Source organism: Agrilus planipennis, unplaced genomic scaffold (genome assembly GCF_000699045.2).
Source record: "Agrilus planipennis isolate EAB-ADULT unplaced genomic scaffold, Apla_2.0 scaffold209, whole genome shotgun sequence".
In the NCBI taxonomy this organism is placed as follows: Eukaryota; Metazoa; Arthropoda; class Insecta; order Coleoptera; family Buprestidae; genus Agrilus; species Agrilus planipennis.
In genome coordinates, this window is record NW_020439069.1 from 328253 (window position 1) to 347040 (window position 18788).

At 33.7% G+C, this 18788-nt stretch overlaps 1 protein-coding gene across 1 annotated transcript in view; it reads right to left on the reverse strand.

Moving 5' to 3' along the window:
- LOC108738156 (von Willebrand factor) overlaps positions 1-5346 on the reverse strand; it is a 7496-nt gene extending 2150 nt beyond the window's left edge. Inside the window, exons 1-3 of the mRNA XM_018471418.1 lie at positions 5206-5346; positions 4703-4928; positions 2848-2999 (exon numbers count right to left, since the gene is read on the reverse strand). Of these exons, the coding sequence (XP_018326920.1) occupies positions 2848-2999; positions 4703-4928; positions 5206-5317 (490 nt within the window). The 5' untranslated portion in view covers positions 5318-5346. The remainder of the gene's footprint in view (positions 1-2847; positions 3000-4702; positions 4929-5205) is intronic.
- Between the last annotated feature and the right edge of the window lie 13442 nt (positions 5347-18788).

Sequence of the window (18788 nt, forward strand, 5' to 3'; positions counted from 1 at the left end):
TCGAACCATGTTTACGACTTTACCTTTTTGCAGCTTGTACAACAACTGACTTATACAAGACAAAATTTTCTTTTTATACACCCTCAACATTTACTCATACATTGTTGTTGTTTAAATTAAATATATAATGTGAATTACCGTTTAAGATCCTAATAATGATTAAATATTAAGTTATTAAGGTTATACGCACTTGCAACATGATTGTTTTGTTTACAGCAGATGTTGCCTTGGTCAGGGAATTACCTATTACATCTGTCCAGTTTTGTAGTCTGATACTTGTTAAACTTTAGTAGTTAAAACCAGTTTTTTTTCGTTAGTTGTATAGGTGAGACGATCAAAATTGGCGGAGTGCACAGTAAATTTATCTGCAAGAATAGATGCATCTTCATTCTTTTTTCCTTTTAGGATTGTAGTCATTTGCTGAGTATTAAACACGCCCTTGTTAGGTTAGGAAATGCTTCATGAGTAGTACAGACAAAGACAAAAGAAACAACCGAATAACAGTAAGCAGTGCATAGGTTAGAGATTGTTTAGCTACGTTAAAGATCAGGATCGGCTTTATAAACGCCTGGTTGGAATTATATCCTTAAAGAAGCGTCTTTACTTTCCGAAATTCCTGAGAATGTTGAACTTTATTTATAGTCCGATGCTGGCAATATGCTCAAATTCTGCTTATTTGCATCTCTTTCTGTTACACATCAATTAGTGTAATGTTACTCCCTTTGTTTATTAGCGACCGCTGCTATTTCTACCTGGCATCTCTTTTCTATGTCGTGAGTAAAATCAGAGCCGGGAAAACTTCGTTGGAGCTACTACCTGAGGTTGGTTTGGGTCACTCCATACCCTTCAATGAGTACGAGAGAGTAAACAGTAATGACCCTTATTGCTTTCTCTTTTTCTTCTCCCTTCCGCTCCCATATAAAGCACCTCCACCCTGTAGACGAGCGAAGCCTCTCTCGTAACTTAAACATTACCTACGAAAATTTTCTAATGATCATCCCGCAGCTCAGGGGTAGCATGCCAGACTACGGTCGGAATACTATTGGATTCGGCTATGGAAGAGGGGACTCACCTACTAAATGGATGAGATAAAAAAAGGAAAGAATAATCTCACTCGCATTCGCAGGAGCAATGAGGAGTTCCATGGCTATACCTGAGGAGTCAAAAGAGCCGAGTATGCCCGGTCTAGTTAGTTAGTTGATAGAAGAAAATAAATGCGACAGTTTTGTAGCTGATTATGCCAATTTTGAACGTCCGAACTATGGACACAATCATGTAACTACTTGGATAATAGTAAACTTTAAGTAAATAGACAAACTTTTGCCTCAATCCCATTTAATTTATTAACCCGATATTTCAAAAATAAAGTAAACAGTTATAGTTTGGCTAATGATTTCACAGTTATTTTTTGATAATGAAATGTTTCCATCCCGAATTTGAGAACGTTATTCTGTTTTTATTTTGATGATTTTCTTAGACGTACTTATATAGAATTTGCTCTGATGAAATTCTTTTACTAAGCGGAAAATCTGGCTACAATAATTCGATAGTAAGGCGATTAATTAAAAACTGAAGTAAAAGCACCATCCAAGTGTATCAGTTTAAAATTAAATTTATTTCTAAAAATATTAATTTTTATATTATTGAAAACTTTGGTTCCGGTGTTTTGTTTAATTATTAGATTTAAGACAATTTTCCTATAAAATTCGTATAGTAATTAATAGTATGCAATCCCTTTTCAAGGCGATAAATTAATTACTCAAAATTAGTTTGTCGTATTTCAGGATGTCATAATTTTAAAATATACAAGCTGGCTCGTAAATAATGAGGCATAGGTCAACCATAGATTCTAGATATTAATTGTACCTAAAAGACGATTCCACCAAACTTCTATTACTAAAAGGAAGGAAGTAAGTTTCAGGGTGTTAAATCTCAAAGTTTTAATTAATGTTAATGCGATAATTCGAAACGTAAACTATTATTAACTTCTTGTTTTTTAGGAGAGCATTTGTAGAATATTTTTAATTACATAATAAAGCTTTTAAATGTTTCAAACTTTTTCACTGGTAATAATTTTGAATTTATAATATGTGCCTATTTAGAAAGAGACCATGGTCATCAATCCCGAATGCCAAGCATTATTCAGAAAAAAAATTCTCTATGCAAAAGGCCAGACAATATCTTTTATAAGACTGATAATAACCTGATGGTGAACCAAATGAGGGAAGGTGATTTCTAAAACTAAGTTTTAGTCTTTTTGACCGGACCAAAAGATAATTGAATTAATTTTTTTTTGTGCTATTTGGAATCTTGCAATATTTTATTATATTTCATTTAATTTATTAACCCGATATTTCAAAAATAAAGTAAACAGTTATAGTTTGGCTAATGATTTCACAGTTATTTTTTGATAATGAAATGTTTCCATCCCGAATTTGAGAACGTTATTCTGTTTTTATTTTGATGATTTTCTTAGACGTACTTATATAGAATTTGCTCTGATGAAATTCTTTTACTAAGCGGAAAATCTGGCTACAATAATTCGATAGTAAGGCGATTAATTAAAAACTGAAGTAAAAGCACCATCCAAGTGTATCAGTTTAAAATTAAATTTATTTCTAAAAATATTAATTTTTATATTATTGAAAACTNAATAAAAATTAAATAAATTTTCACAGTTATATTTTATTAACCAGTACTGAGTTTCGTAATGTGTTTCATATGGTATTGTGGAAAGCAAATTTAATTTGATTTTTTAGATGTGACGATATGTGAAGTATCAATTTTTACCAGACAATATATGTTACACAATACAATAATTGTTAAAAGAAAAACAGGAGTACTTACGTGGTGTTTTCTTCGTGGCTGAACCATAATGCACAAGAGCAAAGATGACAATGAAAAGAATTGTGGAAACTCGAACCATGTTTACGACTTTACCTTTTTGCAGCTTGTACAACAACTGACTTATACAAGACAAAATTTTCTTTTTATACACCCTCAACATTTACTCATACATTGTTGTTGTTTAAATTAAATATATAATGTGAATTACCGTTTAAGATCCTAACAATGATTAAATATTAAGTTATTAAGGTTATACGCACTTGCAACATGATTGTTTTGTTTACAGCAGATGTTGCCTTGGTCAGGGAATTACCTATTACATCTGTCCAGTTTTGTAGTCTGATACTTGTTAAACTTTAGTAGTTAAAACCAGTTTTTTTTCGTTAGTTGTATAGGTGAGACGATCAAAATTGGCGGAGTGCACAGTAAATTTATCTGCAAGAATAGATGCATCTTCATTCTTTTTTCCTTTTAGGATTGTAGTCATTTGCTGAGTATTAAACACGCCCTTGTTAGGTTAGGAAATGCTTCATGAGTAGTACAGACAAAGACAAAAGAAACAACCGAATAACAGTAAGCAGTGCATAGGTTAGAGATTGTTTAGCTACGTTAAAGATCAGGATCGGCTTTATAAACGCCTGGTTGGAATTATATCCTTAAAGAAGCGTCTTTACTTTCCGAAATTCCTGAGAATGTTGAACTTTATTTATAGTCCGATGCTGGCAATATGCTCAAATTCTGCTTATTTGCATCTCTTTCTGTTACACATCAATTAGTGTAATGTTACTCCCTTTGTTTATTAGCGACCGCTGCTATTTCTACCTGGCATCTCTTTTCTATGTCGTGAGTAAAATCAGAGCCGGGAAAACTTCGTTGGAGCTACTACCTGAGGTTGGTTTGGGTCACTCCATACCCTTCAATGAGTACGAGAGAGTAAACAGTAATGACCCTTATTGCTTTCTCTTTTTCTTCTCCCTTCCGCTCCCATATAAAGCACCTCCACCCTGTAGACGAGCGAAGCCTCTCTCGTAACTTAAACATTACCTACGAAAATTTTCTAATGATCATCCCGCAGCTCAGGGGTAGCATGCCAGACTACGGTCGGAATACTATTGGATTCGGCTATGGAAGAGGGGACTCACCTACTAAATGGATGAGATAAAAAAAGGAAAGAATAATCTCACTCGCATTCGCAGGAGCAATGAGGAGTTCCATGGCTATACCTGAGGAGTCAAAAGAGCCGAGTATGCCCGGTCTAGTTAGTTAGTTGATAGAAGAAAATAAATTCGACAGTTTTGTAGCTGATTATGCCAATTTTGAACGTCCCAACTATGGACACAATCATGTAACTACTTGGATAATAGTAAACTTTAAGTAAATAGACAAACTTTTGCCTCAATCCCCAACCGAAAAAGGCATCGTGATTCGGATTAAATAATCAGTAAACCCTCAATCAGGTAAAATTTAGAGAATGTAATAATCTTAACATAATTTTTCTTGAATCCAAACCTGTACGAAAATACTTTTTATCATTTTAGACTGTATAAGCTTTCGGAGAATTAATGTCTTACCAATCGTACCATCAGACATCATTTACCGCATCCTAGCTTATAGGTTTAAATGCCAATGTTAGTTTGTTTGTCAGTTTGTTACCATTTCACGCCTTAACTACTCAACCGATCATCATGAAATTTTGTACACGCATTGTCAAGGGTACACAAAAGGACATAGAGTATCTTTTATCCAGAAAAACAATACTGTTCCCGAGGAATAGAAAAAATTAGTTTTTATGTGATCGTCCATGTTGAATTGGTTGAATAAAATACAATAAATAACATCTCATGTGTTTATTTATTTTTGCCAGACATGAGAATGATACCGGAAAAAGTAACGGAAATAGCAATTAGAACATAAACTCTGAGGAATGCAAGCCCCTCGTTCGTTTCTAGCAAAGCCAGCGATGCAGTAACACATATTGTTGCAAGCAATATTTATGATGTCACACGGTTTTCCAAGATTTGAACATTTAACTTGGCATGCACTCCCGCATTGACATTCTTCATATGGTCTGTTACACTCCTCTAAAAACAAAACCAATTTTTTTCGTAATTCTATCAATATTCTCAACCATATTTTAATTCGTTTAATAATTGAATTTCCATATTGTTCTAGCAATATCTTTAAGTAACGGGCATTTGTGACATTTTCTTTTTGTTTCTGAATATTAACCGTAGGTATTCATTTTTATTTTTTGGCATTTCTTGATAAAAAATTTAATTTTAATTTTTAAAAATTATTAAATTCAATCTTTAGAATAAACAATTTTTCTACTTATAAAAGTAAAATCTATATACTTACTTATCTCCCTGATGCATGGACTTCCTCCAGTTATAGGTGTAAATACGCAATTGGAACCAACAATCGAAAGTAAAACGCATAACAAATACACCCGAAGAACATTGTTTTCCATTTTTGCAAAATCTTTATGTAAATATAGGATTAAATGTCATGCAATTTTGTATTTATACCAGCAAAATTAATGTTCGTTAAATCGACTGTGGAATTTTATCTTACAAATAAAATCAAATTACCTTTCGTTTTCAGCAATTAAATTACCAAACTTATGTCACGTTTTTTTCGAATTTTCACAACTTTAACAACCTTTTCAACAATTTATTTTCTTATGTTATACATAAGGCTTATCTGCTACCTATTTGTGTGATGATTAGAATTTTTGTCCAAGAATTCTCGATCTCGATTTCTCGGAAAGTTCATGGAACTTGATCTCAATAAAATTTTTCGCGACCGATCCAATTATTTTTCTCCCTTAGACACAATTAATTGAATTTCGACCATGAGTGCCGTGATTAGACAGTTATTAAATAAAATATTATGGAACCAACTGCCTACCTAGTAGTTTATTCTAATCCACATGTTCGAGTCCTATTCATCAATTCGTTTCACTCAAAATTCAGTTCTTTTAATGTCTGCTTTTTCGTGCGTAAAAATAGTGTTATGAATGGCACTGTAATAAATTAAAATTAAATGTGTACACAAATTGGCAAGGGTTAACAGCAATAATTCTGTCATAAAGTCATGTATTGTGACGTGCAGGTCCATCACGGACTCAAAGCGTTTAATTTTATTGTCCCATAAATGTTTAAATTTTCACTCGAAAATGGGTCAAATAGTAAAATCTTAGACTATTGTGTCTACCAGAACCACCCCCATTTGTAATAACCAATGAAGCTTGCCATACATAATATTTAGGAAGGGACTCCAACACTTTACATATTCAAGTTAATTTAAGTTGTAGTTTTTCGTTTCTGAGATAGCTCACATAATTAAAAGACAGCTCACATAATTCAAAGACAGTTTGCAAGTTTTCCAAAATAGATTAAGATAGTTTTAAACAAACGGGTTCGATGTACATGGTCCATACAGTAAATTGAAAAGTACGGTAGATATAAGTGCAATACGAGCCCTTAGAAGGCTAACCTCATCTGAACACCATATATTTATTGTTAAAATGTTTAAGCAAGTGACCAACCACAGTATAACCTCTCCTGATTTAAATAAATTTTAAACTTAAGTATTATTATTGCCGCATTTACCTACTTTTGTATTTCGTAGTACCTACCTACTTGGATCCCTTATCTAAGCGATATTAATATATATTATATTTATGTATGGAACTCATCCAATATTTAAAAATCAAACTAAACCATATGAAAGTTCTCCATATGTTATTAAAACTGCAATGTCCAATAAGAATATTACTAGATAGAACTGACATAGTAATGTCATACACCTAAGTCAGCGAGTTTGGTTTAATCTGGTTGGGATATAAAAAATTAAAAAGGTCTTTAACCAATTACTTTTTATGTGAGTAACAACTGGTTATAAATTTAATGTAACCTTTTGAAAGTTCGTTCAATTTACAGCTAAAATTACTGTACTGAAGCTGTGAGAAGCAGCGTTTCCAGTAGACTTCCACCCTATGGTTTTGTTTTAAAATTAGTTACAAATACCCGATAGGTAACTATTATTACTTAATATTCTATCAGAACAAGTGAAATTAAATAGTAAGTAAAACTTGTTGACTGAATTGAGAAGAAATGAAATATAACAGCGTGTATCTTTAGCACTTTACTTACTATCAGTTCACGCAAACAAATAAAGGGAGTTAGTACTTGGAGAGTAATAAAGGGTAATGAGTGCACTCATTCAAATTTGCAATTGAATACCATTAAAATTCATGTGTGTAGATGTGCGCGACGGCATAACGGACGCATTAATTTTTAAAAAACTACTTTCATATCCGTCGACATTTTTTGCGGTACAATTAAAAGTAAAATAGTAGAAATAAGAGTATAGATATACTTTTGGAGAAAAAAAAAAATTCTCAGGTTTTATGTGAAAAAAATTCAAAAACCTTTGTAAACCCATTTTTTGTGGTTGATGATGCGAAACAAAAAATATTCGGAAGCAAGACGAAAAAACTGAGAGGTATATTAAAATCGATTCATAGATAACTTTTAAAAAAAAATACATAAAAAGTAATAATTTTTAATAACATTTAATTACAGGGATACTAACTGTCACCAACATTTGCTTCTAGGTTTAAATCGTAGCTATTATGGGTCCTTAACTATGGTAAAAGGTTTTATGCAGAAATAATTTTTTGCATTAATCACGAAAATGTGAAAGAAAAATATTTTATGAGAACGGCGGAAAATCGGCCAAAAATGGTCATAGTGCAATTTTTCAAATTGGTAACTATTCCTCTACAATCCTGTAATCGCGATTAATGTGTAATAGAAGCTGTAAATTTTTTTCCCAAAAATATATACATTTCTGCTATTTTTCTCTTATTTGTCCCGCAGAAAATGTCGACGGAGAATTTTTTTTAAATAATGAGACCTAAACCGCCTGCTCGCTTACACTTACTAATACCGCTGGGGTGTCGATACCGTTCTATCTTACCAATAGTATGTATAGGTATAAAAATGAGTATTTCTTCATTCTTTATACTCAACAGCTTACCAAAGTTACATCGGAATCGAATTATTAAACAAAAAAAGACAATTCATTTTAATGTCGTTATGCTTAAATTGTTTCTTTTCAGGTAATAAATGCCGAAGAAATATATCTAACTTTTTATTTATACGATTCTCGCAGTCCTTTATCACAGAAACGTTCCTTGAGTTTGCTCGGGGGATGCGAAATTAACAAAATCCATCCAACAAGCAATAAATAATTCAATAACGACATAAACAATATGCCCTTCAATTAAATGTTCTTACGAAATGGTACCAATTTCTGCCGTAAGCCGTCTTAAGAAATTTTACAATACATTAATTATGCACCATTGACAAATGACGAAGATGTTAAGTCTTGCTGAACCATATTAATAAACTATGATTCTCAATTATTACATTGACAACACTGTATGTATATTTCGCTTTCTTTTTATGACATTTTCATGAGTATCTTCGAGTGATTTCAATAAAACATTTCTGAATCAATCCGATTTTCTTCATCTTAGTATTGTAGCTAGCGCGAGTGTGTTTGTGTGCGATCGGGCACACGTGTGCGTGAACGCCTTATCGATTCGCCGACTAGCCGCGGGCGTCTTTCTTCATGTGCGCCGTACTTGTAAATCTGTGTGTCGTTCCTGCGTTCTGAGAAAGCAGTTAAACAGTTCAAAGAAAAAAATAAACTATCCGGATGTTTCGAGAAGGTTCCCGAAAGTAAACAAAAGACTATTTAAAGGAAGGGACGATCGCCGAGAGAGGAGAAATAAATTCATCGTTGCAGAAGTAAATCCAGAAATAAATTGACAGTGATAGCAGTGAAATAAATAGCGCAGTGAATAGTGGTATATCAACGATAGTGTAAATAAATAGAATAATTCATAACCTAAGTTTAGTAATAATTTAATAGTGTTTTTGAGTTCTTTAATAAGTAATTAGTGTAAATAAATAGTTTTTGTCGTTATCAGTCTTAGAAGTTAATTTTGTTAAACCCACGAACATTACAGTATTTATCATAGTTTGTTGATACTGATTTTTAGTTTCTGTTGCAACTATAATTTAAATGAAAAACTAAACCTCCAACAGTCGTCAGAGACAAATTAAAGCTGTCCCCCTTGATCTTTTTGACGTAACACATTTTTTCAAATATGAAGCACCATCAGAAAATTATAAGACAAAGTTGCGCTAACTTACGCTTTTAAATATGCAAGACATTAAATAAAGGGTTGCGAGGAAGGCTGCAGCAGGTGCTTAAAATATAGTTTAAGAGGGCACACCTTGCCTCTCGTCTTACTACGTTACGATAAACCATCGCTTATTATACAAGCGTTTCGTCTTCAATGAATAATCTCTAATGAAAGGTTTAAATTATCGGAGCATCTGGTGAAATTATATGTATCTAGACTAGGTACAGGGGTCTGGAATTAATTTTGCCGTGTCAAGCACAACGTTGCCCGTATTGTTTATTGTTTAACAAGAGCAACGTCGTCTGTAGGTACGTATCTTCCAGTTTTACCTTTCCAACATCCGCGGCAACTGTAACCTTTCGCAAAGGAAACGAGCCACTTCAGAAAATTAAATTTCTTTGAAACGTGAAACGTCACCGGCGTATCAAGGGAATTTTCTTAGACATGCAACAAAACTTCGCTCCAACTCTCAGAGCTAAAGCAGCAGGATGTAGAAGACACCCCGCATACAAGTAATTAGAATGACATTATACTATGCCTTGCTAGGTTAAAGCTACACTTTCATGAAAAAACGAGTGAAGACATGGCACTTCCTCCTTTTTTCACTGGAAAAAATTTTACTATTGAATATTTCTCTTGTTCTTAGAAAACTGCACCGAATTTAACGCAATGGTAACAACTGGCAATAATTCATTTCATCCCTTTGTGGATATATAAGTATTTTAGAAATCAAAGAAGTTGAGAGAAAATAAATTTGTTATCGTCTTTTCTATTTCAGTCGGCTTTCTAGAGGCAACTGGATACTTTTATATTTTACCGGAAATGTATAAAATCCATTGTTGTATTCAATTCCTAGGAAATGTATATAATTCCTAAAATTACCCGGAAATGTGTGAAATAAATTATATTAGACCTTGAATTTTTAGTATCTTTTAGAGGTGATAATGTTGATCTTTTTCATATATATTGTTAGGCGCGGAGATCATAATGAAGCATACTTTTTGAAAACATTATTCCGACATATCAGCCCAATAGGTAAGGGACTTTAATAAAGAAACTTCAGTCTGGCATAAATCTACCTAATAACCATACAATAACATCAGTAATACATATAAATCTTCAAGCCTAACCTAACCAAACAATAATTCACCAATGCATATACATTAGGCGATCGCACTAGAACCGCATAAACATAGATAACTCTGATTCTAAGGCTACCAACGTGTTTTATTCATTTTATTCACATAAAGTATTAGTTTTATACATTTCCTAGTACAATATCGGAATTTCATACAATTCCCAGGAAATGTATACATTTCTGACAATATGTGCGTATAATGGAACAATATTTTATAGATTTGATAAATAGCACCGGAATTGTATATAATTCCTAAGAAATCCTACATTTTATACATTTCCGGTAACAGATATATATATATATAGCAATTAAGCTAGTTGAGAGTAAATAAATTTTTTATTGTCATTTTTATTTCAAATGCTCTTCGAGAGACAACTTGATACTTATATACGTAAACATAAAAGCAACAAAGTTATATAATAAATAACTAAATAAAAATATTTCGTTTATAATTCTTATATAGCTTTTCAAATGTACTTGTCACCGTGTGATTTTAAATTATTTATGTATTTATTGAAAAATAATTCTATTAGGCATAAAGAATAAAAAACTCGCAATCCACTAAGCACATAGTAAGTACTATCGCTGATTTTTTTATATCCCTCAATAAATCTTACGCCAATGGCAATACATAGGTATCAACAAACCTAAAAATATTTAATCTAAAATTAAAATTAAAATAAAAAACATTCTGTCATTATTATCCTTCCTCTGCAAATATTAGTTGTGTCTTATACTCGGGAATTATGTACAGTAGCATTTTCTTATAGAATTTATATTTATAAATGGACTGCCAATAAATTTCTAAAAGAACATATTCAGCAAAGTACTGTAGTACAAAACAAAAAGGTTCTAAATATTATCTAAAAGGGCAGGCTGCCTCGCTATGCAGTAATTTAAAGTGGAATTTTCAATCTTTTCAAAATAATGAACTTAATAAAAGCTAAATAAATTTCAGAGAACAGAATAAGTCATATGAAGAGCATCATTACAGAAAATGAAATTTGATGCATATTTTGTTCAGTTATTGCTGTCCTATTACTTGGAAGACTTAGAAAACTGAAATACCTTTAAACTAAATACATCGACCTAAAATAAATAAAAGTAATAATTTCACACTATTTTCTGTAACTGTTTGTCAATATATTTTTATTCCAGTTTAGCTTCTTAAAATAGTTTATTCTTTTTTGACAAAACTATAATACAGTAGAACCTCGATAAGATAAATACCAAGGCAAACGTAAGATAATTTGAGTTATTGAGGTTTTTTCTTATTAAGGGTTTAAGTTTAAGCTTTAAAATTATGGATTTCCAATGACTTAGCAAACTCTTCAGCTTTTTCCTTTAGCATAGGTCCACTAACACTAATATTTTTACATATTTCTACACTGTCTAAACCATGTAAATAAGCATTTTTCTAAATTAGGAAATTCAGCAATTCTTCGTCTTTTACATAGAAGACTTTCTCCCCATTTAAACCACTTTTCACTGCTTACTGAGGTGCGATGCCCAAATTATTCGTTTAAGTTATAGAGGGTTTTTATTTTAAGTAATAGAGGTTTTGGACTCCGAAGGGAAGGGAACACAAAATTTTATAAATTTATAGAGGTTATTACGTTATCGAGGTTTAAGTTAACAAGGTTCTACTGTAGTACTAATGTAAATTACATGTCCCTTTCTTACACAGGCCAACAAACTGATAGTGTAACCAAAACAATAAATTTCCATTGGTGCATATAGAAATATTAGAAGAATTGGTTGATTTTCAATATCTAAGAAGTCACATAAGTCACGATGGCCGGAGCAGTAGAGATATGAAACATAACGCAGAGTCGAGTTTCCTTCAACAAGAAAAGTCACTTCTGTGCTTGCGAACAGTTAATTTAGAAATTCCAAAAGATTGTTAAAGGTGCATGTCTGGAGCGCAGCGCTGTACGGGTGCGAAATATAGACGGTATGGGCGGGGCGGTAAAGAAAACGTTAGAAGCGTTCGAAATGTTACCGGCGAATGAAGAGGCTACCGTAGATAGAGAAGATTAGAAATGAATAGGTATTAGAAGAAATATGAGAACAGAAGACTCTATGGATGTTAATAAGAAATAGGCGGACACCTCCTCAGGCATGAAAGTATAGTCAAAGATATCTTGGATGTGTTTCAAAATATAACCCAGCATACTGGACAATGCTGATGACGTCATGAATCGATGACATACTGTTGCTTCGTTCCGAAATATACTGGCCAGTGCGTTAACGCCTAATTGACGCCAAATTGAGAATATTATTTGTGGTCGTTAATAACAATTTTTCTCCAAAAGTTATTAAAGTTCCTTACAATAAAAACAAGTTTACTACGTGACACTTATCTCACCAGTACAATATCGCGTCCATTCATGACGTCATCAGCACTAGCCCGTAATGCTGGGTTATATTTCGGAACACACCCATTTAAAGTAAAAATAAGAATTAAGAGGGCTAGAGGTAAAGCTATATTAGATAACTATGTTCACAAACAGTTAAGGATGCGGGATGTTCTAGTTTTAGGGAAAAGCAAAGGTTAGTCCGGGATAGAAAATAGTGGAGGTACGTGTCCAAACAATCTCAAGATTGACTACCTTATGATGATGATGATGATGATGATATAGAACCCTAATGAGTGAATTTTATTAGTTTAACAATCCAGAAAAGAATTCCTAGATTATAGACAAAATAATTCAGAAACTACATAGGTTTGTTGCCACTCATTTCATAAAATGGCGACGAGAATAATAGGTATGTACATTAAAACAGTTAGTTAATCATCTGACCTTAAGTAGATACAACAAAATCTCGATAATATAAACATGCATTTTTAAACGGAATATTATTTGCTAAAAGAAATAAACGTTTTCTCCTATCATAGCATATTTTTGCTTGTACAGACAAGCTCTTTTTATGTATGTTGATGCTTTGAATATCACTAATTTATTGTGATTCGTCAGCAACTTTTTATTTCACTAGTCAATTTTTCACTGTTTTATTTTTAGAAAGTATCAGGATCGTTTTCTAACGACAAGGTTCACTTTCTCACTTTCTCCCTTACTAAAAATTTCTTAACGGAGTAGCAATCTTCCGGTCGTTCTTTTCCCAGGTGTGATTAAAGTTCCCCCGTAACAGGTTCATCTATCACTCCGGAAAAGTCTCGGCGTCAGCATTAAGCACACATCTTTACGTTTGGCTCTCGCCAGCCGTTTTCCGTCATCCGAAAGACCAGCAAAATGTACGCCAATCTGTTGCTTTACTATGACAGCACGCGCTCATATTGTGTTGACAGCTTTTACTTTGCCTGCTACCAGTTCCGGATTATCCATTAGGCAAAATAGGCAACTGCCTATGAGCCCATTGCCGTATAAGGGTCCATTAACAAATCAAATTTGATGCTCATCATTTTCATCTGACAATGATTTTAAGTTAATTTTGTTTATTTCTTGGACATTTTTTAGTTTTTTTCGACAAATGCTTACCTTTTTTTCGCTTTATAACATGCAAGACTCAATTGTTTTAATGCAAGCTCAGTCTATTTTAATGTATTTATAACTACATTCCATTTTATTGTTAATTTCGATACCTAATACATCGAGTTTCTTTTAAATAACGTTCCAGAAATTCCTATAAATTTTATTGCTATAACTGTTAACCGTCTGACCATAACATCCATCAATTTATTACAAGAAGATTAACCAAAAAGTTGGAAAACTCACTTAATATACTTTTGATGATTAATCATTTTTTTGGTTTACTTACACCCCCATTCCTTTATTTTATTTAATATCAACATTTTTTGTATCACTAAAGTTTTTTCAGAATATAAAGTGCAAACTGTACCAACCTATTTAACCAAAGGGGGGCCCTGATACTTGCACTACCTATGAGTTTAATAATATCTTAATCTGGCCCTGCTTGCTACACCCTTATCTTTCTTACCCCCTACCACCACCCATCCATACCCACGATTTCTAAAGAGAAGCTGATACGCGCCATCCGCCCTACTCTCCAGCGTAGTACGGGGAAACTACCCCCCCCCCAGCAACAATGTGGCTATTGGGGATGAAACACCCAAATGTTTTTTAGACTCTTCGGTTGCCCCCAGGTTTGTAGCAGAGCATTGTCGCTAAAACTCCTCTGGCCTCATGTTAAAGGCAACCTAACGCTAATAATTTTGCAACATGACAACGCTCATTCACTAAAGGCGCTCTGCCATCCGATTCCACACCCTCCTTACTCCCCCGATCTTGCGCCCATTGACTGTTATTATTAAATTATACTATAATCGTAGATACAGTCAAGGAATGTAAACTCCTTTCGACGACATTCAATTACCGTTGTTATTTGTTATCGGAAAATCTATCAGAGTTTTCCGTAAATTCCTAAATTTGTTTGCATGCGGTAAAGTATCGTATGCAAATCCGAAGGTTGGTGATTAGCATTCTCCATACATGGAAGGGTTCAGGAAATGGCTTCAAGAAGACCGTTTGTCACGCAATACACAATTATGACCTACCTTACCGCAAGCAAAATTTCTCAAAGGGTTCACTGATTGCTAATAGAATCTACCACTAGTACACATGCATTTTATAGAAATAAATTAATCAAATTTTGTAGCTAAAAAGCTCTGAGATAAAGTAATTGTATATATAACTCTACTTGTTTAGTATAAGAAAAAACAAATAAAATAATTCGAAGTGGTCTGCATTCTGTCGAAACTGCCAGACGCGGATCGCGATTTCGATCTTTTTGGATCTCATCAGTGCGTAGCAGACAGCTTCGACAGAACACAGACCAACTTTTACCTGCTGTCTTAACAGTGCGTTTTAGAAAATGCCACAAATGGCGCGGTAAACGCCATCAGCAGTACGATGCTAACAGGCTGTTAAGACATCAGTTAAAAGTTGGTCTGTGTTCTGTCGGAGCTGTCTACGCCGCGCTGATGAGATCCAAAAAGATCGAAATCCCGATCCGAGCCTGGCAGTTTCGACAGAATACAGACCACTTCAAAATATTTTATTCGATTATGGTAACGTGCCTGTCACTTTAAGATTAGCTACGCCGGGATCCGTTTCAGCAAGTAGATATCCATATATATAAATGGACCTTGTTGGAGCATACGTAATCCTAAAATGTAGCATCGTACTACAGATGGGGTTTACCGCGCTATTTGTGGTATTTTACAAGAAAAAACACTTTATTAGAGGAGCATAAGAATTTTAAATAAATGTACATTTAATGGAGTACTTAAATCAAATCCCCGTTAGTTCACTGTCACAAACTTAGAATTCGATATCTTTTATTTTTATTATATTTTATTATTTCTCGATCTAATTTGCTTATTCCTAGTTTAATGCTAATTTTTTTTTTAATAAATGTGACGGAATTTATGATGAGCATACCTTGGATAGAAATGATTAGATAGGAAGAGATATTAGAATGAACAAGCCAACAGAGGACTTTATGGAAGCCGATAAGAAATATGTAGGCGAAATAGATTAGTAAGACACTTTCTGAGACATGAAGGGTTAGTCAGAGACATATTAGAAGTAGAAGCAGGAATTAAGGGGAGAGGTAGAGGTAGACTTATATTAGATTACTGTTCGGAAATAGTTAAGGATGTGAGATTTTCAGGGAAATGCGAAGGAAAGAGTGGAGATGCGTGCAAAATCAGTCTTAGGACTGACAACTCTATGACGATGAATATAGTCGTTTGCAGACAACAATTGTATGATCGACCGTTATTATTATATTATCCTCTATTCAATTATNCCGATTCCACACCCTCCTTACTCCCCCGATCTTGCGCCCATTGACTGTTATTATTAAATTATACTATAATCGTAGATACAGTCAAGGAATGTAAACTCCTTTCAACGACATTCAATTACCGTTGTTATTTGTTATCCGAACATCTATCAGCGTTTTCCGTAAATTCCTAAATTTGTTTGCATGCGGTAAAGTATCGTATGCAAATCCGAAGGTTGGTGATTAGCATTCTCCATACATGGAAGGGTTCAGGAAATGGCTTCAAGAAGACCGTTTGTCACGCAATACACAATTATGACCTACCTTACCGCAAGCAAAATTTCTCAAAGGGTTCACTAATTGCTAATAGAATCTACCACTAGTACACATGGATTTTATAGAAATAAATTAATCAAATCAATTTTTGTAGCTAAAAATCTCTCAGATAAACTAATTGTATGTATAACTCTACTTGTTTAGAACAAGAAAAAACACTTTATTAGAGGAGCATAATAAAGTTTTGAATACTAAAATTTTAACAAATTTTTGTCATAAGAATTATAAATAAATGTACAATTAATGGAGTACTTAAATCAAATTCCCCTTAGTTCACTGTCACAAACTTAGAAATCGATATCTTTACTCTCGATCGAATTTGCTTATTCTTAGTTTAATGTTAATTTTTTTTTAATAAATGTGGCACAATTTATGATGAGAATGCCCTGGAGAGGGAAGATTACAAAAGAAGAGGTATTAGAATGAATAGGAGAACACAGGATTTTATGCGAAGATAGACTCAAGATAGGAGAGAGTGGAGATGCGTATCCAACCAGTCTTAGGACTGACGACTCTATTATGATGAATTTAGTCGTTTGTGGACAACAAATGTAAAATTGCTTTTTTGTTACCCATCTTTATACAGGTTTTAACTTTCATAATTAAAATAAGCCTACCAAGTAATATAATATCAGAAAGGTTCACATGCTAAGAACATATATGTCGATCTAAAGAACATTTTGTATAATCGACAACTTCTTACGTTTGCTATTATTGCTTCATCGCCATTATTATAAAATCATCCTCTATGCAATTATTTTTTCATGAAAAACTAATTTTGTAATCTATACTTTCAAACATTAATAATATTCAAGTGTAGATTTCGTAGTCAGCTACATTTCTCAGTTTATTTGTATCTACATGCACCATGAAGCAAAAGTTCTATAAAACGTTGCATAACAACGAGCAAATGTTGATTCCTAAAGCGGATTTATATCAGCCGTTTCGGAACTGGAGTTCAACACCTGCTGCAAGCGGAATTTCCCGTTTCATAAAAGTCCAGCTGAGTCGAAAAAGTGATAAGCCTCGCAATGGAAAAACTAACAGGAATTTCTCCGATTGCGAACCGCATTATGACGTTATCAACATTTAAAACACAAAAGCCCTCTCGAAGCAAATAATTAAGCGTAGTGGAAGATATCCTGTTTCCGGTACATTTACTACTAACGACTTTCGTGTTAATGGTCGAGCACTCGGGTTACGTGATACAACCGCATTGTGTCTACGCCACCATCGTGCCGGCGCCCATGTACGACTACGTCCGCTACCAACCGCGTTTCCACCGTCGATAACTGTACGAAATTGTAGTCTATGACGCGAAGGACGACTCAAAATCAAAGGTGCAATTTAATTGTCTTACGATCGGAGAAATCCCTAGACGTTTCTATTTACTCAAAACAGTTAAACTCTTTCATGTCTCAATTAACAAAACTATAAGTTTCATTACGTCTGAAGACTATCTTAAGAACTACATTTTTAAGCAGAATAGTATTGGAATTATAGCAGAATACTAATAGGTCAGTTAAATTAGATGAGATTTAAAAATTTCATAAGAAATTGCAGTATGCTATTTTTTAAATGGAAATGACAAGGAGGAAAGGTACACGGAGAAAATAAAATTTTTATGACAACACAGAAATTACAGAAGAAAATATCACAAATGGTGCGGTAAACGCCATCTGTAGTACGATGCTACATTTTAGGATTACGTATGCTCCAACAAGGTCCATTTAAATATATGGATATCTACTTGCTGAAACGAATCCCGGCGTAGCTAACTTCAACGTGATAGACACGTTACCATTATCGAATAAAATAATTCGAAGCGGTCTGTATTCCGTCGAAACTGCCAGACGCGGATCGCGATTTCGATCTGTTTGGATATCAACAGCGCGCGTAGGCAGCTCCGACAGAACACAGATCAACTTTTACCTGGTGTCTTAACAGTGCGTTTTAGAAAATACTACAAATGGCGCGGAAAACGCCATCTGTAGTACGATGCTACATTTTAGGATTACGTATGCTCCAACAAGGTCCATTTAAATATATGGATATTTACTTGCTGAAACGAATCCCGGCGTAGCTAACTTCAACGTGATAGGCACGTTACCATTATCGAATAAAATAATTCGAAGCGGTCTGTATTTCGTCGAAACTGCCAGACGCGGATCGCGATTTCGATCTGTTTGGATCTCAACAGCGCGTCGCAGACAGCTCCGACAGAACACAGACCAACTTTTACCTGCTGTCTTAATAGCGCGTTTTAGAAAATACGACAAATGGCGCGGTAACCGCCATCTGTAGTTGGAGCATACGTAATCCTAAAATGTAGCATTGTACTACAATGAGCAGTATAATTTAAACTTGGTTTGACACTTGAATTTTTTTTTTGTAGGGTTAAATTCAATGGATTAGTAAATTAATTTTTTGAATTAACTTTTCCTACTATAGATAATCTCAAATTAATGAGGAAAA